Source organism: Chionomys nivalis, chromosome 6, assembly GCF_950005125.1.
Source record: "Chionomys nivalis chromosome 6, mChiNiv1.1, whole genome shotgun sequence".
In the NCBI taxonomy this organism is placed as follows: domain Eukaryota; kingdom Metazoa; phylum Chordata; class Mammalia; order Rodentia; family Cricetidae; genus Chionomys; species Chionomys nivalis.
The window spans coordinates 73,627,299-73,649,410 of record NC_080091.1 but is presented as its reverse complement, the minus strand read 5'-3'; the positions used below and the strand labels follow the sequence as shown (position 1 = coordinate 73,649,410).

At 39.4% G+C, this 22,112-nt stretch overlaps 1 protein-coding gene across 3 annotated transcripts in view; it reads right to left on the bottom strand.

The window, feature by feature from the left end:
- Slain2 (SLAIN motif family member 2) overlaps nucleotides 1–22,112 on the bottom strand; it is a 62,671-nt gene that overhangs the window by 29,383 nt on the left and 11,176 nt on the right. For 2 of the 3 annotated variants that reach the window (XM_057772158.1, XM_057772159.1), the window contains exons 2-3: nucleotides 7,980–8,128; nucleotides 513–677 (exon numbers count right to left, since the gene is read on the bottom strand). In XM_057772158.1, the coding sequence (XP_057628141.1) occupies nucleotides 513–677; nucleotides 7,980–8,128 (314 nt within the window). The remainder of the gene's footprint in view (nucleotides 1–512; nucleotides 678–7,979; nucleotides 8,129–22,112) is intronic. The other variant, XM_057772161.1, reaches the window with a different exon arrangement.

Sequence of the window (22,112 nt, the reverse complement as noted above, 5' to 3'; positions counted from 1 at the left end):
GTTATTGAGAAGACTAAGCTACTCAAGAAATGTCTGTAGCAGACCAAGAAGAATTGCCCAGGCCATGGCAGTCTGTCCTCCTCACGTCTATTACAGCACCTGTTTTTGGCATAAATGGGCCATATGCACATTAATCATATTAAATCATATGCTATGATTTAACTATAGTATCAAAGCTTACTAATACTCTTTAAAAACAGGTCTGTAGATTTTACAACCCCAACAGGCTATAAATAAGGTTTTATTGGTTAAAAGAATCAAGTTTGTGGTTCTGTTTTTTAAATACTAAATTAAAAACCAGACTTAGGTATACTCCGAAGAAAATGACATGAACACAATTCACAGTCACTGACTTACCTTTGGATTCATAGCGCTCATTATAGGAATGAGCAGAAAACAGTACAAAGAGATTCTCTCTCACTGCTTCAGAGTTTCCTAAATAAAATGGACCCAACCCTGTGATGGAATGGTTCCTTTCTGAGCTAGGCCCATTAGGTAAAGTTATTCCTTACCTGAATTCCCAGGAAGTATAAGCTGCTTGACTATAGGAGGTCGCACTGGTGTTGAGGATGGAGAGTTGAAGCCGCTGCTGTAAGGGCTACTGGCATTTGGGCTATAAGGACTTGTATAACTCATAGAGTTGAAAGGATTATTGTATAAATTTTGCCTCTTGAGAGCTGCATTAATGAAAAGGGAGAAAATCAAATTTAGTAACTGGGAAAAAGGTTAACATTTCAAAAAGTTTTCTTAGTAAAGATCCATGAAGTCAGGACACAATGTATCCATTAAATCACCTTTTCTATCATTGTGTTCATGTCTGTAGGTTAGTGCTGCTGTCAGATTTGCTAAAGAACCATTGCACAGTAGTCAACAATAACTAGACTTGTAACTGGTCCAAATGTTCAAAATGAGTGACTGTTGAGTGCTAAGTCACAAATCGGATATCTCCATCACTCCCTCCAGAGCTTAGGAGTCATGGTAGCGCTGGAAGCAGGGGGATGTGGAAGAGACGGCTCCCATGAATAACATGGCTGCTGCACTCTTGAACTTGCAGCGGCTATGACTGCCTACAAGAGCTTTGCCTGAGATTCAGCAGTCAACATCCTGTCACGGACAGAAGAGAGGATGAGGGGGCTCTTCAGTGATAGCTACTAGTAAGGCATCCACACTCCTGTCAACAAACATAATGGAACTCATTGGAACACACACACACACACACACACACACACACACACACACACACACACACAGAGCTATGAAGTGGGGCCAGCTAGTCAGAGGAAGAGGACTGGCAGGAGTGGGAGGAGGATCTCTACCAATTCAAGACCAGTCAGTCTGAGTCTAAGACAGCAAATGATAAACAAGAAAAATCAATCCTTAAATAGACAGTTCTTCCATCTTTTTCAATATTTACAAACATTAAGGTAAATAGTAGAGAACATACAGACAAGGGCTGGGGAGAGGAGATCTTTAAAATGTAACATGTGTGCAGGGAATGAGTAGCCTACAGTGGTAAAGAATAGCAAGAAGCAGCTTAGGAAAAAGTAGCTGGTGTCGGGTGTGGTAGTTCCTGTGGGGGGGGGGGGGTCTTGGGCACCAGCATCAGTACCCCCTCAAGGCTCAGAATTAGATGTCTATGGCAGGCGAGGATCTGAGGGTAAAAAAAAAAAAAAAAAATTAACTCAAGCACATTACCTCTGCATCTTTTATATTTTTCATGTAAGGGGAAAAAAATGAAGCAAAAGGGGGTACAAAGAGAGGAAGAATAAGGGTTGATCTTCATAAGGTTTCTAGTTTTTACAGACATAGTTAGAAAATTCCATAGGAAAGGACAATGATAATATGCATATCAAAATCACAAAAAGAGACAGGTAGAACCTCACAAAGCTGTACTCCAGGAACAGGTGGCCCAACCCAGCATTCAAGGGGAAGCACCTGACATGCCAAAACATTACATAAAGTTACTAATCATCCCTGAATTCTGGATTCACCCATTCTCCTCACCTAATCCCTTTTGTGAAAACCAGCTTTGGTGACACCCAGATTTGTTTGTTTGCAAAGGTGGGGCATGCTGTCTTCCTGCTCAGTGCCTGTCTTCTACAGAAATTTCTATGTGGTTTGTTAGCAGGTAATTTTGTGGGCTACACCTGAGAAAACTTAGTCTTATGAAAGCTGCTAACTCATGATAGACTGTTAGGAAATACAAGTTAGTCAGTCATCCTTAAAGTATTGATAAAATTAATTACAGGGATAAGCCTTATTTAGGCCTACCCTGTATATGTTTTCAAAGTCAAATTTAAAACAAGTAACAAGAAACAAAGTTTGTCTCATCAGACATATCTAGGCAGCCCTCATACTTCAGATATCTGCAGAATATGGCATTTAAAATAATGGTTAAAAAGCTTATAATATTAGACAGAGACTCCAAGATCCTAGCAGTGACCCAAGGTTTCCAGAGAAGATTATGGGACACCATGATGTCTCCACCTGGATTACGATGATGCCGACCACTGGGCGAGATGCCCCAGTGCAACACCTGCTGCCAGGACCGGGTCCAGACTGTGGACAAACAGCAGGACATTGAAGAATTGATTCCACCACTTTTTTCTAGACAAAGTAAGGTCAGTCTTTTCCATGTCCCTCTTCCAAAGGAAAAAAAAAAAAACCTTATGGGCCTGGCTAAAACTCTTAAGACTGATGTTCTGGTACTTCTGTCTCCAAGCTATGGAGACTTGGATATGGCTAACTGTATATGGACTCTGGTCCATTCGGAAGCTGCTTGGTCCGTACTCAGGTATAATTTATTTATCCTTGGATCTCTGACAGTATTGATGGCTAGGCTAGCTATAACTTTGTCAACTTAGCAGCAAGTATCAAGGTCTTTCCACAAGGCTATAGCCAGCTTGTTAGCTCATTTTATATATGCAGAAATCAAGCCTTGCTTTTTCTAAAGCTACTAGATCTCTTAATTAAAAACATATTTTAAAATATAAATACTCATAAGCTTTAAGAGTCTAAAAATGATTTAAGATGTAAATACAGGTTAAGATATGGAAAATGTTTCTAATTTCTTTCCCCTTCTATGGCATAGTTCTGATAAGCAAATCGAACAATGACTACTTACTGTTTGGGTCACAAGCTCAAGATTTTAGATTTATTCTGGTTGCCATCTAAATATGAACTTGAAGGTGTTTCTCATCAGGCCAAAGACATCTCTGTCCAATCTATAACTGAGTCTCTGGACAGTAGAAAAATATACATGCTTCTAACCACAATCTGTAGTTTTAGCTAGGACTCAAAGGTATGAGTCTATTCCTGCTGTTTACAGATACCCATTATCTGCTTTTATCTATGATATGGATTTCAATTTGGACCTGAAAGTTTCAAATTATTTTCCTTTAAGTACATAAATTTTAACTTCTGTTCCTAGTTTAAACTTGTCTCAACAGGTTTCCACTTGGCTGACAAACACATCTAAGCATCAGTTGCTGACTACAACCTGCTCCAAATGACTATGAATCCTGGACTTGCTGAAAGCTGATGTGGACCAGTCCAGCTGATGTGAATGCTCCCTGATTCTTCAACAGAGTCTGTGAACCAGATGCTTCTGATGAGTGCCCCATTGTCCGAATTCCTTCCTTATCCTTTGGCTAGCCTTTCAGTCTTCTTGGGCCCTGATAACAATGCCACAATTTCAGCCCAAAGTAGTTACAGAAAAGTACACGTTGTCCCATGCTCCCTGCCCAAAATAGGTTGAAATGTTGAGACAAGGGGGAACTCCCTAGCATGGGTGACAAAAAATGGCTACCTATAATGCCCACTGACATACCAAAAAAAAAAAAAAAAAAAAAGTAGGCCCAAAGTTATCAGTAAATGGATTAACTAAAATGGTTCTACAATAAGAAGACACCTTGGTTCTTTATGCAGAACTAAAGAGGACATTCAGGATTATAATTACAATTTGGTTATATGCAAAGATCAGAGCTATAGGGTCTGATAGGATGGCCACTGCACTGTAAAAATCTGTTAGCTAATGGCTCTTAGGTCCCAATACTATCTCCTTAAATCCACGGGCAAGCAAGACCCATGACTGGGTACTGTCACTGGTACTTGTGAAGGGGGAAATGTAATTAAGACCCAGGCATGACAAGATCAACAGAAGCCTGAGTCTCAAGCAGCTTAACCTAAGGCAACATATGGTTCTAAGAAAGACCACAAACTGAGACTACCCAGGCACCACCCAGGAACAGACCATTAAGAGGAAATTCCTAACGTTCCAACCATTGTAGATAGGATCACCTGCCAGCACACACCCATCATTTTTTTTTCCAGGATATCCCCAAGACAAATGTTAGTGAAGCATGGATCCTGAACCTTATAAATCTCTCATCCTCATCTTTGCTACTATAAAAACTCAACCCAAACTGAGCTGGGGCTCTCAGATCACTCCAATACGTCGGGCACACAGAGAGTCCGAATTTGCAAACTTGTGTAAGAATAAAGGCTCTTTGCTTTTACATACAGGACTCAATCTCCTAGTTGGTTTTGGGGGGACTCTGATCTGGGCATAACAATTCATACCTGAAAAATCCCTCCTAGCTTCTTCCAGGTCAGTCTCAGAAACTAACATTCTCTCCGTCTTGGAGCTGGCTATAAAGAATTTGTGTGTGTGTGTTTTAAATATTTATTCATTTATTATGTATACAATATTCTGTCTGTGTGTATGTCTGCAGGCCAGAAGAGGGCACCAGACCTCATCACAGATGGTTATGAGCCACCATGTGGTTGCCGGGAATTGAACTCAGGACCTTTGGAAGAGCAAGCAGGCAATGCTCTTAACCACTAAGCCATCTCTTCAGCCCTATAAAGAATTTTTTTAAAGCCTACCTTGCCTTATAGATTAAGACTCCTATTTCAGAAGGGGTCTTTGCTGGCTTCCCTAATGAGTTTGTTATACCTTTTTTGTACAATCATATTTTGACAAAGCTGTCTATGCTTCAATATGGAGAAGCTGGGGACATGATGGCTTGGTAGGTAAGGGCTTGCTATGCAATCATGATCCCTAAACACCTCCCAGCTCTTGTACAGTCTTTCACACCCTTGTTATAATAAAGAATCCTTCATTCAAAATTGCTATTTTTGCGATATAGTAGCTTTGTTTTCATCCGATAAGTCTAGGGTGTTCTGAGTGTGTGTGTGTGTGTGTGAGAGAGAGAGAGAGAGAGAGAGAGAGAGAGAGAGAGAGAGAGAGAGAGAGAGAGAGAGCGCGAGCATGGAGGGCTTACTGACTTATTCCCTTTAGACGGAGTCTCTCATTGAACCCAACAGTATGCTGGCAGCCAACAAACAAACCCCAGAAATCCTCCTATCTCCATCTCTCAACTCTGACTTCGGGTACTTTTACAAGAGTACTGGGAATCTGACCTCAAGTCCTCACGCTTGCTGCAGAACATGTTCTTACCCACCGGCTCATCACCTCATCCTCCTAGAATACTCTTAAGGAATGTCTAATATCATCTGACTAAAATTTAGTTGTTTCACATTATCTACAGTATTTTTTTCTTTCCGACAGGGTTTCTCTATATCTTTGGAACCTGTCCTAGAACTGACTCTTGTAGACCAGGCTGGCCTCAAATTCACAGAGATCCACCTGCCTCTGCTTCCCGAGTGCTGGAATTAAAGGCATGCTCCACCACTGCCTGGCTATCTACAGATTTATAACAATTTATTTCACTCAATCACAGACTGAATATAATAAAAATCAAGTTCCAGAGTATAATTCTAAAAGAATTCATACTGAGACAAAACCTTTTGAAACTCATATACAGGCTATTTGTCTTTTCAAAGAGTTTCTTACAGAGATGAAAAGACTCAGAATCAGCAGCTCTGTTATTACCTCCTTAAGTTATTTGCACATAATAACCATTACTTATAGCATTCCAGCTTAACTGTTTACCTAGTCTTCCTTCTGCGTTCTTGATCGCTTTCAGCTTAAACTCTAACCTAAGAACACATGTCTATAATAAAGCCAAAGCAGAAAATTTTAACTACACAGCTGTAATGCAAATAGAAACTAAAAACAAGTGAGCTGCAAGCTGCAGGAATGGCTCAGTGGCTAAGAAGAGTACTCTTGCAGACAACCCTGGTTCAATTCCTAGCACCCACAGGGTGGCTCAAAACCATTTGTAATTTCAGTTCCAGAGAATCTGATGCCCTTTTCTGGTCTCTGTGGGCCATACATATGCACATATACAGGCAAAATGCTCACACACACACAGATTAGTTCTTTAATTTTTAAGTGTCTACAAGCACAAGGTCCTGAGTTCAGATCCCCAGCACTCACATAAAATCCTGAGCACAGCACTACATACACATTTGTAAACTCAGTGCAGGAGCAGGTAGAGAAAGGGAATTACTTAGAGTTCCATGGCCAGTTAACATAGCTGCATCAGTGAGTTCCAAGATTCAGTAAGAAACCCTGTCTCAAAATCTAAGGTGGACAGCAAATAAGGAAGACACATGCACTGGCTAGTTTTTATGTCAACTTGATATAAGCTGAAGTTATCTGGAATTGGAACTTCCTTTAACAAAGTGCCCCTATCAGAATGGCTTGAGATGCATTTTCTTGATTGGTGTGGGAGGGCCCATCTCACTGTGGATGATGCTACCCCTGGAATGGTTTTCCTAGGTGCTGTAAGAAAGAAGGCTGAACAAGCCAGCCACCAGTACTTCTTCATGGTCTCTACATCAACTCCTGCCTCCAAGTTCCTGCCCTGACTTCTTCCCTCAGTGATGGGGAACTATAAAGCTGAAATAAAACCTTTCCTCCCAAGGTTGTTTTTGATCATGGTGCTTTATCACAACAAAAGATACCCTAACTAAGCCAACTGAATGTCAATCATTGGCTTCCACATGCATATACACATACATACATATACCTATACCAAGATACATATGTACACACACCCTCATGAATACCACATACAAATTCATACCAAAAATGTAAAGAAAGCTTATTCAGAATTACTCATCATGCTTCGTATTTCATCAACAGTGAGTTTTAAGAGACTGAAAGGCTGGAGCGATGGCTTAGTGATAAAGAGCACTGGCTGGTCTTCCAGAGGTTCTGAGTTCAATTCCAGCAGCCACATGGTGGCTCCCAACCATCTATAATGGGATCTGATGCCCCCTCTCTCACGCAGACATACATGCATTTTAGAGTACTCATAAACAGAAATAAATAAACTTTTAAAAAAAAACCACTTAAAAGGGACTGAGAGAAATGCAAAGAAATACAATACTTTCCCTACCCACACTGGTATGTTACACTAAATAGCACAAATAGCCATGAACACCATTTTGTAAGCTTTGTGAATTCTGTTAAAAGAATATAAAGGCAATTTAAAATATCAAGTACAAAAAAGAAAAGAAATAGGGCAGTAGAGATGGCTCAGAAGTTAAATGCACTGGTTGCTCTTCCACAGTGCCCTCTCTTGGCCTGCAGTCATACATGCAAGTAGACACTGTATACAAATAAATACAATCTTTAAAGAAAAATATCTGAATGGAAAGGAAATGAGTATAAGGGATCTGAAGAGCCAGGGACCAATCATAGTCTTGAGTGAGGAGGTGATGCCTCTTAGGTCTCCATGTATATTTTTCAGCACAATCTATTTACCAAGTGTGGTATATGGGATAATTTAAGATGACACAAGACTAACATTTTTTCATTTTAGAAACTGGTTTAGGTTATTATTAAAAAGATTAAAATTCATAATCTCATGGATATAATCTGCCACAGTGAGACTAAGAGTTTTAAAAACCTCTATGGCATGAATGCAGCCTTCATGAAGGTATACAGTCAGATTCATAAAAGCTATTGAGCAAGAATTGCCTGCCTAAATATGCACATTCTATGTACATATATGCAATCAGGCCAAAGAAAATGAACAAATTCACAAGTAAAATTATAGACATACCTGACATAGTTTGATCAAGTTTGTGGATAAGAGACTTTTTAGCACATTCCACATCAGGACTTGGGTAATCCAAAACTTGCCTGCACCAAACTAATGGACTAACAGATTTCTGCATTGGTGTGAGTTTTTTCTTTGGTGATGAGTACAGCCTAGAAGAAAAAAAACAAACACAAAAGAGCAACGTTCGTTACTAAGCACAGCACTATAAAGTAGGGTCTTTCTGTACTGGTTCAAATAGAGGATGGTAAGTGATGCGTTTGTTTAAAATCCCAACTACTTATTATACAACAAAATGATACTAATACAAGCAGTATTAACCTCAAACCTCAACCACAAAATGAACCCAAAAGTCAGATCTCAAGACAGTACTACTCTTCTGTGATTAGAGCTATGAGGAAACACCTATCTTGGCAACAACTGATTTATGTTTTCAGCAGTACTTCACTAACTTTCTAATGCAATCATGCCATTAAATCAAGTGGAAAACTGGGCACCTTTAATTCCAGGACTCGGGAGGCAGAGACAGGGTGGGTGGGGGAATCTCTGTGAGTTCAAGGTCAGCCTGGTCTGAATTCCAATACTGGATCCAAAGCTCTACAGAAACCTTGTCTTGAAATACAAAAACAAACAAACAAAAAATCAAGCAGAGAAGCAGGAGGGGCTCTATTCCCCCACTTCCCTTTCTACCAAACATAAACACCCAGCCAGATGGGACTCTTCTCAAGCACTGGTGTGTCTGAATATCAGCATTTCAAATCCTTAGTGATTTACCATACACCTTGTAGGAGATTTACGTGGGTTTTAGGGAAGAAGAAAGGGACAGTGTTTGAAAGCTCCTGCAGAGGCTCACAAAAGGGAAAGGGTGAGCAGACAGGAGGTATATGCTACACTGGAGTTCTTCCTCTGAATAGTCCAGATTGACTGGATTGTGGTGGTGTATGCCTTTAATCTCAGCACTCAGGAGGTAGAGGACTTGAGGCCAGTCTGGTCTACAAAGTGAGCTCCAGTACAGAGAAACCCTGTTTCAAAAAAAAAAAAAACGCCGGGCGGTGGTGGCGCACGCCTTTAATCCCAGCACTTGGGAGGCAGAGGCAGGCGGATCTCTGTGAGTTCGAGACCAGCCTGGTCTACAAGAGCTAGTTCCAGGACAGGCTCCAAAACCACAGAGAAACCCTGTCTCGAAAAACCAAAAAAAAAAAAAAAAAAAAAAAAACAACAAAAAAATCCATAATCCAGATTGTACTGGTTGTTAATAATCATTTCAGGTGTAATTCCTTGTGAAAAATGTAGATACTTGATTTTTAGGAGGATCGTTTGTGCACTAATTGAGTGGAATTTATGAACAGAACAAAGCATATCTTGCTTTGATGCATTTACAAAAATGTCTCAAGAAGCTGACACAAATTAAGCCAATAACACGAAGAAATGTCTGGTAAAGTATTTAAATAAACATTTTCCTACAATACCATATTAAACAAACTACTTTCAAAAGCAACACAAACTTTTTCATTCCCTCCCTCTTTTCCTCTGTCTGTAGTTTAAAGCTAGCACTATCATTTAGCTTTAACAAAGACCATCAAGAGTGTATACATAAATGACTCCTATAGTACAAACTTAATTCACAGACAGCAGTACATTCTTTTTCTTTTACTTTTTTTGGTTTTTCGAGACAGGGTTTCTCTGTGGTTTTGGAGCCTGTCCTGGAACTAGCTCTTGTAGACCAGGCTGGTCTTGAACTCACAGAGATCGCCTGCCTCTGCCTCCCGAGTGCTATTCTTTTTCTTTCCAGCGTAAGTACCACAAATATTTGTAACGAATCTCCAACTTGCCTTCCCACTCTAAAAATCACAGTGACTACTGCCTACTGACTCTGTTACTTCAACTTCTGTGGGGGAATAATTAACATCAACACAACCATTTTTATGACATTTCACAACTTTGTTTTTTAGGCAGTGTCTCACTCTGTAGTCCTAGCTGGCCTGGAACTCACTACATAGACAATACTGGTCTGGAACTCACAGAGACCCACCTGCCTGGGATTCAAAGGTGTGTGTGCACCACTTCACTGGCTAAGGATGGGTTTATTTTTATGTGTATGAGTATTTGTCTGCATGTATGTATATGTGTGCCTAGAGCTCCTAGAGGCCAGAAAAAAGTATCAGATCTACTGGAACTGGAGTTACAGATAGTTCTTAGACGTCATGTGAGTGCTGGGAACCAAGCATGCATCCTCTGCAAAAGCTCTTAACAGCGAGCTGTCTCTTCAGCTCAATTTTCACCACTTTCAATATGTAACTTTTCCCCACATTTACTCGTTTCATATAACTTACCCACACATCTCACAAGACCTTAGAATATAATTTGTCTGTCGTTTGCTATAGAACTCATGTTAAAAAAAAATGAAAGGAACATGAACAGGCCACCCAACAAACAAATTTTCAGTAAAAGAAGTCAAACATACGTATCACACACTAACATATTACAATATTCCATTAACAGAAGATGCCTAAAAAAAGACAAAGAGCAGAAAGCATCTCAGTACTTGTCTAGGGCTAGAGGTGGGTGTTAAGGCACTTTCTTCTAGATGGAGTCAGCTGTGGTGATGGTTTGATGATTATAAACACACTGAATTCACTGAACTATACAACTAATATGTAAATATGGGTAAATTCTGGGGTACATTTTAACTTTAAAATATTTTAGAAAGTCGAAAAGTATTTAGTTTCATTAAAATATAACAACTATTATTAATTAAATGAACAAAACCTCAGTAATTAAAACCCAATTGAATGAAAAGATCACCCCCTCCCCTGGCTCACTGCTAATCCATACCCACATCTTTCTCGTTCTGCCAATGGCACTATATAGCAATGTCAAAAGTAACCGAGTTTCTCTGTCTCCTATCTGTCTCAAGGTCACTAACTCTCCTCCCCCTTATGAACTGCTTCTCCCTGTTTTGCTATGGGAAGTGACAGTTCCTTCCTCCATTAAATACCTTTTCCAAGCCCAGGGAGACAAAGGAATGACTCTCCATGCTCACACCCATTATCATTGGGACCTTTTACTCTCAGTCTCTGGTACCACACTAAGGCCAGAAATGGAGGTCTATAGGACACTGGCACAAAATTATTCTTTGGCTGGGAAACCTTTAGTTGATGCGTCAAAGTACTTGTAAACCTGCCAGAGGATAAATAAGCTGGGTATCTCACATATCTGGATCTGCTCTTAGGAAGACCAAGTTAAGAAAATTAAGGAAAAAAAATTCAGCAGGCTATGGTGACAGATGCTTATAATCCCAGCACTTGGAAGGCAAAGGCAGACTCATCTCTGTGAGTTCAAGTCCAACCTAGTTTACAAAGTGAGTTCCAGGCCAGCCTGGGCTACAAAGTGAGACCCTGTCTCTACAAAAAAGAAACGAAAAGGAAAATAAACTGAGAAGAGTCTGGCAGTGGTGGCACATGCCTTTAATCCCAGCACTCAGGAAGCAGAGGTAGGTGGATCTCTGTGAGTTTGAGGCCAGGTAGGGCTATTACACTGAGAAACCCTGTCTCGAAAAACCAAAAGAAAAAAAGAAAAGGAAAAAAAGAGAAAAAAGAAAAGGAAAAAGTAAATCCAAATAAAAGTACTTGTAATAAATACATATATTTCATTTGCTTATTTTTTAAAAGCACATGGACTTCTTAAAAGTAATGACCACTTTTTTTTAACTTACACTTTCAAATTTCTTTCTTTTTTTTTAAAAAATGTTTTTATTTATTTATTTATTATGTGTACAACATTCTGCTTCCCACACACCAGAAGAGGGCGCCAGATCTCATTACAGATGGTTGTGAGCCATCATGTGGTTGCTGGGAATTGAACTCAGGACCTCTGGAAGAGTAACCTCTGAGCCATCTCTCCAGCCCACTTTTAAATTTCTTACACGACCTAATCAAGGAAGAGAAAAGGTAGGAGGAGGGGGGAGGGTGCTGAGGATTTCTGGTAGACCTAGTCAGTTTCATGAGTAATGCAACATAAGAAAAATTGAGATATGCTGCCAGGATTAATTTGCCTAAAAACTGACATTACTTTACATGTTAGTTTTTTACATCCACTTGACATATGCTAAAAACACAGAATTAAGAACACAGAACCTCAAATGGGGGACACCCCCGCCCCGCCCCCGCCTCCTATCAGATTGGCCTGAAGGCAGCAAGCCTGTAGGACATTTTCTTAGTGACTGACATAGGAGACCCCAGTCCATTGTGGATGGTGCCAGCACTGAGCCCACAGTCCCTCCCGAATAGTGTAAAAACAAATAACTAGCTGAGCAGCAGTAAGCAGCAGCCCTTCACGGCCTTTGTGTCAGTTCCCACCCTGTCTTCCTTGGACGAGGGGCTATATACTGTGGGATGAAGTAAGCCTTTTCCTCCCCAAGTTGATTTTGGTAATGGTGTTATCACAACAATAAAAACCCTAACCAAGACAACTCATTATGCTATTAAAATTAAGTCATGAGGTCCAATGAGTCTCACTCCCAAAAACAAGGCTCCAAAGAGAAGGGCATGTTATCTTAGACCCTTACCCTGCACCCTAAGGTCCAGGGAGTTGCTCTTCTGCACTGTTTATAAGGAAGTGATATGAACCAGTGCCACATTTTGCTGAAGTAAGACCTGGCTAGAAGCTGAACACCCACTCCAATCTGAATCAACATGGTACACACTTACATGGGATGACTGTTTAGTCTCACAAAATAACACTCAAATGTCCAGAGTATGATTGAACAGAAGTCATCATACAAGAACAGCCAAGAAGATTAAGAACAAAACAACGGAATTAAACTGAAAACAAACAGCAAAATGTTCTAGGATATATTTATAATTATATTCAATTTGTAGCACTGCACCCAAAGTTAGTTCTTCAAATACTGCTGAAAAGTAGAGCCAAGCATTTGAAAACAACAAAGTATCCAGCATATTATAAGTATGAATATATGTATGATGTATGATGGAATTTCTTCCTAAGCAATGGACTTTCAAACCACCAAGAAACCACCAAAATTAAATTTGTCAATATATACTGCCTGTATCCAAAAGGTGCACCTACAGTAGAGGAGAAGAAAATCAAACAGTATTTAGTGTGGGAATGGGCTGGAAAATTTTAGGCACATCTGAAAACTGTCTTAAAAAAAAAAAGTGGTGGGACCACGCCTTTAATCCCAGCACTCGGGAGGCAGAGGCAGGCGGATCTCTGTGAGTTCGAGACCAGCCTGGTCTACAAGAGCTAGTTCCAGGTCAGGCACCAAAGCTACAGAGAAACCCTGTCTCGAAAAACCAAAAGGAAAAAAAAAGAAAAAAAAAAGTGGTGGAGGGAGATAGTCTGCGTGTGTTACAAGCCTGCTGACCCGAGTTTAATCCCCAAACCCAAGTAAAACAATCCAGGCAGGGCAGCACAGCCCAGGGCTTACTGTGCAGACAGCCTGGCCTATTTGGCAAGGTCCAGGCTATTGAACAGAAAACAAAACGAAAACAATGGACGAAGCGATGAGCGGTATCTTGTCTTGGAGGTGGCAGTGGTAGAATGGGAAGACCCGAGCTTTACTACCATCCTGGCCACAACCAGGCAGAGAAGAAAGGAGTTGTTGATGAGAGCCCCCAAATACCTTCTTCATCTTTTTGTTTATTGAGGCAGGGTCTCACTGTGGAGCATTGGCTGGTCTCAAAGAGATCCCCCTGTCTCTGCCTCCCAAGTGCTGGGATTAAAAGTTGGAACTACCACTCCTGGCTTCCAAATATCTTCCTGCTTGTAGAAAAGCCTGATTGTCATCTGAATGTTCTCTAGATCTTCGACGTTAGTACCTTTGGTACCAATAATTCCTCCTGGTAGACAAGGATGGATCAACAATTTCTTCCTTGTAGTATTGATAGTTTAACTATTCCACAACACTGAATTTGAGTGTTAGTTAGCTGGTTGCAGTGGGTGGTGGCCAAAGAACTTCTTCCGAGGTAGGGACAACTTTACACCAGTGGTTCTCAACCCCTTTGGGCAGCAGTTTTCAACCTATGGATCATGACCCTTTCACAGAGATCGCCGAAGACCATCAGAAAACAAAGATATTTTCATTACAATTTATAACAGTAGCAAAATTATAGTTATGAAGTAGCAGTGAAAATAATTTTATGGTTGGGAGTCACCACAACATGAGGAATTATACTAAAGGGTTGCACATTAGGAAGGTTGGGAAGTGCTGGTCTACATGGAGAGCCTTATATTCTTCCCAATCACTGCTAGCACTCTTGCTTTAAACATGTACTCCAATGATCTCAATATTTCTAGATTATAGATGCTTGTTTCTCTTCCATCTTCTGCAGTGTGTTCCCCTGATATAAAAGACATTATCTTTTATCTGGCTTTTCAGTTTCTGTTTTCTTGTGTTAAATGGATGCAGCAGTTACAGGCAAAATGTTGATGACCACACAACCAAGCCCAACTTTTTAAAATACAAATTTGACTCAACAATATTCACTCCTCTGCTAAACTTCTGTGCCAGTTCCCTTTGCCTTCCAAAAACAGTGACTAATGATCCTATTACATTATATCTTTAGCTTCACTTCTCAGCTTCCTCCACAACCCAAATCTAAATTCAGCCATACAGGACCAGCTTCTATTCCTGGAAAACCAAAAACTTTTGCTGGTAGGTTATTTGTATATACTGTTATATTACCCTTGTCTGAAACAATTCCAATTTGATTCTTTTGCCTCAATGTCCCCTGGCCAATTTCACTCAGATCATTCCAACTTTCTCCAGGGTCTTCAGGAATACCTTCCTTAAACATGTCTGGTGGAAATTACTAGATATCCCCAGTAAGTACAATGTTGGGAAGAAAGATATAATAAGGAAGCGTCCTTATAGCCATTTACATACATCATACCTTACCAAGAAGGAAATTCACATTCCACTTTAATCTCCATCCCACTGAACTTCCCTACCCATTTTACTGTTTGAATGCTTTGAGTTAATAGTTTTAACACACACACACAAAAACCAATTTAGAAATGTATTGGTGGAAATAAAATTGATATAACATGGACAGAACTCAAATCATTATGCTAAGTAAAAAAAGCCAGTGACAAAACACGTATTCTATATGACTTGCTTATACAAAAAGTCTGGACTCTATGGAAAACAAAGCACATTAGTGGGAGGGTGGTAGAAGGGAGTGAGAAATAACTACTATTTATGAGTACCAAGTTCCATTTAGAACTGTAGGAAATAGTCTAAAACTATATTATAGTAATTGCTGTATAATTCTGTAAGTACATTGGAAAGTAACAAACAATAAAAAGGCACAATATATTTAGACAGTTAAGTTTTATATTATGCAAATTACATTCCATTAATCAAATTTACTAGAAATAAATTTGCCCGTGAACAATTACAAAGAAATTAAATACCTTTAAACATCATTTATTCATATGGTTAGATGCGGAAAATTTTTAGAAATGTAATTAAGAATATGAATGAATCATATTTGGGTTATGTTACACACTAATGCCCATGAGACAACTAAGAATGTAACTTTATTGTGTTTTTGCTTACATATAGAGATGCACATACATACACATATGCACACTCACATGAAAACCAGAGGTTACTGCAGGTCACAGTCAGCAAGTGCCATTTACCTTGTTATTTTAAGACGGGGTTTCTCTCTTGGTTTGGAACTCACCGTGTAGGCCAAACTGACTTGTCATGAAGCCTCAAGGATCCCCTCTCTACCTTTCCAGTCCTTATATTACAAGCACATATTGCCAAGCCCTAGGAATCGAACTCAGGTCCTGATTGTGTGGCAAACATTCTACTGGCTGAGCAGTCTTACAGTGATATTTTGCTTGTATTTTAACAAATTAAGCTTGCCTGAGTATCAGAGTGCAGAGCTAAACCACTAGGGAGCAGGCAGTGGTGCCACACACCTTTACCCCAGTATTCGGAAGCCGCACGTCTTTAATCAGCACTAGAGAGGTGGAGACAGGAGTGATATGGCTGGGCAGAGAGGAATATAAGGCAGAAGAGACAAAGGTTCAATGCAGTCTGAGGTCTGGTGGCGACAGATGCAGTCTGAGGACAGGACCGCCCTTTTGGTCTGAGCACTGGCAGAGGTAAAAGAACTCTCCTGTAGCTGGCACTCGGTTTCTCTGCTCTTCAGCATTAACCCCTATATAGAACTCTGGATTTTTAATACCAATTAGAATTCGTGCTATACAGTGTCCCCAGCATTGAATATAACTACTTTAAAGTGAAAGAACTTTAAAGTCTACAGATACAAGAATAACATCACCTTTCCTTGCTGAAATTAACCCCCATGTTACTTACATGTTGGAGTATCTGACTCTTCTATTTCTTCACATATTCATATAACTGGCATATTATTAAGATTATGGAAAGAAGAAAGACCATAACTGATTGGTTGAATTTATAACTATAGTAACCATTTCTTATACTGTAAACAAAACAGTCTATCAAAGCTAAAGGCAACAAAAATTTAACTGTATTTAACAAAACGTAGTAAGACAGTTACTAGAAGAGGGAGACTGTGCTTTCATTTCTTGGCTGCCCGGACACGAATAACTACACAGAAACTATACTAATTACAACACTGTTTGGTCAATGACTCAGATGTATTCCTAGCTAGTTCTTACATCTTAAATTAATCCATTTTTATTAATCTGTGTAAGGCCACAAGGCTGTGGCTGACAGGTGCGTCATGTCACTACTTCAGTGGCTACATGGCATCTCTTCAATTCAGTCTACTCTCTCTCTGTTTGGATTTCCTGCCTGGCTTTACTCTGCTAAGCCATTGTCCAAAACAGCTTTATTCATCAACTAATAAAAGCAACACATATATAGAAGGATATCCCAATCAACTTATTGAAATACATCTCTTTATATTACTATGGAAATTTTTCTTTTTTGATATTTTGAGACAGAGTTTCTCTGTGTAGCCCTAGCTGTCCTGGAACTCACTATGTAGAACAGGCAGCCCACAAACTCAGAAATTCACCTGCATCTGCCACCTGAGTGCTGGGATTAAAGGTATGTACCACCACTGCCCAGTAAAATAGTTGCTCTTAATGAGGGAGTAAACAATCTTGGAACAAAAATAATATGATTTTCTTCTTAGGCGAATTAAGTGAAGTGGACTTTTAACCATTTGGCTTGATAGTATGGTTTTCATATAACCTATGGTGGTAGTTTGAATGAGACTTCCCCACGTAGATTTGAACAGTTGGGCATTTGGCCCTTAGCTGCTGGTGCTATTTGGAGAGGGCTGAGAGATATGGCTTTTCTAAAGGAAGTACGTCATGAGGGGTGGGCTTTGAGAGCCTCAGGCCTTGCCCTCCCTGCAGCTTCCTCTTTCAGCTTTGTGCTTACTGTTCAAGAGAGATCATGCTTGCCTGCTGCCTCCACCCTGCCATTGTGGACTTTAACCCTCTGTGACCATAAGCCCAAATAAACTCTGTAAACTGCTTTGCTCATGGTGTTTTATCACAACAGAAAAGTACACTTGCTTAAGTAGTTGCAATGAAATGGAATGATTTTCACCAAGAAGTTGGTAAAGTGTTTTCAGCCAATAAAGGTGGCTGCAAGTCCTGTTCTCATCTACATTCAACTGCCACACTAATCTTTCCAAAAGACCATTTGTTAAGAACATTCCCACACTCAAAAAGCCTCATCCTACATTTCATAGCTAGCCACAATATGTTCTCCAACCCACTTACTTAATTTTATAAAGTTATTTACCTTTGCTTGATGCACATGAACTGTATTAGTAATTGTGCTTGTTTTTTTTGTTTTGTTTTGTTTTGGTTTTTTTTTTTTTTGGATTTTTCGAGACAGGGTTTCTCCGTAGTTTTTGGTTCCCGTCCTGGAAACTATGGCCTCAAACTCACAGAGATCTGCCTGCCTCTGCCTTCCGAGTGTTGGGATTAAAGGCGTGCACCACCACCGCCCGGCTCCAGTAATTGTGTTTCTTACTTGTTCTTTAACAAACTTCACTCTAGTTAAGTGTGTTTACAGGCCATTCCTCTATCTTATTCAAGTACTAATTCTTTTCCCTGTACTTTTAAGATTCTGACAGAAAGACATACCCTTCCATCTGCACCCAAGCCCAAAATCCTAGCTCTCACATTTAAGTCCATATAAACTTTTCTCCTGTGAAAAATAATTGTTTTCAGAGAGGAAAAGTCTATAATTTTCAACTAGACATAATCTAGATTCACCTGGGGCAAGCTGAATTAATGGTGAATTATTGACCTATCAGTATGTCTGCCAGGATTGCCTTGGATATGAAAACACCCAGCTCGCTGTGGGTGGCACCAATCCCTAGATCTGGATGTTCAACTGAAGAGTGGAGAAAGTGAGCTGAGTAAAGAAAGCATGCATGCATCCACTTCTTTCTACTCTAGACTGTTAAAATGCTGTGATTAGCTGCGTCAAGTTCCTGTCACTCTGATTCCCTGCAATGATGGACCATAACCTAATTGAGAGCTAAACAAGACCTTTCTCCCCGAAGCTGTTTTGTCAGGACATTTTGTCACTGCAACTAGAGCAGAAAGTAAAACACCAGCCCAACTCTAAAAATCCTGAAAGCTTTGTGTCATGCTCCATTCAATCATGTAAACAACCATTAGTGTAGCAGCTCCTACTGGCCAGGCTTGGGACAGGACAGAAATTCAAAAATAAGCTATGATAAAATTAGATTATCACATATAGATTATTATTCATATAGATATCATTAGTCTCTCACTCACAGGCTATACTGCCATCAAGATGCCTGCTTACTGAATTCCAAACCTCCAGCTAGACACAGGTTTCTAAGACTCATTAGCTTTGTTTTTTTCTTTTTGTTTGTTTGTTTGGTTGGTTGGTTTACTTTGGTTTTAAATCAAATTCCTGGATTAAAGTGGGAAGCAATTATTATTATTGTTGTTGTTGTTATTATTATTATTATAGAAACATGGTCTCTCTGTATAGCCCTGGCTGTCCTGGAACTTGCTCTGTAAACGAGACTGGCCTCAAACTCAAGATCCATCACCTGCCACTGCCTCCCAAGTGCAGGGATTAAAGACATGGCCACGATGCCCAGCTTATTTTGTTTTCTTAACTAGAAATATTTTATGTGTGAGCATTTTGCCTATGTGTATATCTGTGCACCATGCATATGCTTGGTGCCATGGAGGTCAGAAGAGAGCCCTGGATGCCCTAGAACTGGAACTAAAGATGGTTGTGAGGCCCATGTGGAGTAAGTCTGATCCTCTGAAAGAACTTGTGCTTTCAGCCAATGAGTTCTCTCTCCAGCCCCTAGGTTGTTTTTAATCATCTTCAAATCAGTTTTAGATACGGATATCCAATGGCAAACAGAAATTTCATAATTACAAGGATATGCACGTTCATGTTCTAAGATCACTAACAGCAGTCCTTTCTAAATCTACTACTGAGGTATTAACAAAGATATACCAACTTTTTAAAAAAAAAAAAATAAACACCCAACAATATGCCATCTAATTTCATGACAATTAAAAAATGTAATATTGGTTGGCATCAAATTCACAGCAAGGACTTCTTAATTCCCTTGACAGAATCTATTAAACCCCATTCCTCAACCTGATCCACTCCTACTTTTTACTCATTCTTTTCAGCAAACAGACTGTCAACAGCCACTATGACTGGCTGCTTTGTAAACTCTCCCAGAGAGATGAGCAGAAGCCCTGAGGAATAGCAGAAGGCAGTGTGGGAGAGCTTTCCTTCTAGTAAACTAGATTTAGAAGACAACTTGTTTCATTCTCATCATGCAGATCTAAAGTTTAAGTGAAGATCCCTGTTTCATCTTATCTTTCCAGGTAGTTTTATAAGTTTCATACAAATATCATAATACTGTGCTATTGTGTATCCATTATTCCTCATATTTCATGGAGAGTAACATTTTAATACCTCCTCCAATGGTTTTTATTGATTTATTGAGATAGAGGTTTACTACATAACCACGGCTGGTCTAGAATTTGCTATGTAGAGAGATCCACCTGCCTCTGCATCTTGAGTGCTGGTATATAGCACCTCACCAAATTAGAGTTATTTAAAAAAAGATTTGTATTATTTTTATTTATGTGTATGTAGGTATGTCTGTGTAAAAGAATGTCACATGTGCACAGGTGCTTTCTGAGGCCAGTAGCCAGTACTGGATTGCTTGAATATGGAATTACAGGTGCTTATGAGCCAAACTTGAGTCCCTTGAAAGAGCAGCGTGCACTCTTACCACTGAGCCACCTTTCCAGCTCTGCTATGTTCTTCTAATACCCTTTAGAAGAGATCAAATTTTATTTTAGAATTATGAATTTTCCAATCAAAACATGTTTACTTTTTTTTACCTTTCCTAGTTTAAACTTCATTATATAGTTTGTTCTTAAAGGTATTAGTTTCCTCCATAATTTTAATCTCCAAACAAAAGATCTTAGAGGATATGATGTGGAAATAATGGAACAGAAAACACAATTAACATCACTGAAAGCATTCAAATTTTTCACGCTTTTACATGTCCAATTTTTCTGTTAACAATAGCACAACAGAAATAAAGGTGCAGTGTGTTTCAATTAAAACTACTACTACAGTAAAAAATGTGTAACACCAACTATTTACTAGTTAATTCTGCTACTTAGTGACCAAACTGTCTCTTTTTAAAAACCACATAAAAAAAATCACATTATTTGTGGATAGTTACTAGTAAAAGGGTGAGGAGACAGAGTATGAATGAGTGTACAGAGTGGAGAAGGGGCCTTTGGGGCTATCAGAGCATTAGCGAGGTTCCCTGGTAGTACACAGAATTTACATGCAGAGCAATTCCAACAGCAGTGATCCAGAAGGCTCATGCGTTCATTCACTATGGAAAAGTAAGTTGAATAGTGTCCTTATTTATACATTATGAGAAATTCCTCATCTGTAACTAGTATAATGATCATGCAAGAAATTTGGTCTCGTTATTCTACAGTGTCACCTTATTTTAGTCTATTACTCAGACTAATGCAAACTAGTTTAATGTAACTGAATTTCTACTACATACCAGATGCTATGGTCTTATCTAGAAATGTGAAGATGAATCTGAACTGCTCATGACCCAGAGGCACAAAAGCAAAACATTGCTGTGTTGTCTCCAAAACAGACATATACACAGTGATGAGTTAACATGAAAGAAAGGGTGGTAAAAAGTGAGAATTTCCTTAGACAGAAAGTTGGAGTGGAGACTCAGTGAGATTTTGGCAAGAGAAAAAAAAAAAAAGAGGGAGGAAAAAAAAAGGAACTGTAGGCAAAATGAACACCAAAAGCTCGGAGGTGAATGCACGGGAGCTGTTCTGACAAAAGTGAACCCGGAGAAAGGCAAGTCAGCACGGCACAGAGACACTCAGACTTGTTTCTTGTTAACACAGTTTGATCCACTAAACATGATAAAGGCAACTAGTAATTTTTAAAAATCTTACCTTCCCTCAGTAGGAAAGAAATTGGCTATTACTGAGGATATTCAAGAAAGACCTAAAAATAATCCATGCTTCCACGGCTACATAGTTTTTTATTTAAGCTTCTGCCCTAATGTGAACTGCAGTGTTTGTTTTATCACAGAAACAGAATTACAAGCACAAGTAACTTCTTCATTAACATTTTACGTATCTGTTAGCACCCTTGCCACAGACCCACTCTGCAGTCTTTGTAAGAACATTTCCTCCAATGATTCTGAAGGCAATCTGGAGGTCCAAGAACAACTGCATTAAAAAAAAAACTTCACTGTTTATCAAAAATTGTCCAACATTAACTTATACCCAAACTACATATCTATAACTAAATAAATCAAGGTCAACTATTTTCCACAAATGTTTTTCAGTCTTGGTGTAAATCTCAATTTCCCCCTATTTATCAGCTAGGTGACTTTGGGTCTAGATTCCTTTCCTCTAAGAAGAATGACATACACAAGTTATAAAGTGGATTAAACTTTGAAGGCATAACGCTAAATGAAACTAGCCAAAACAAAAAGACGGGTACTTGATTCCTTTGATATTAACTTCTCTCAAACAACTTGCAGGAGAAGAGAATTCTTCTGGCTCAGTTTC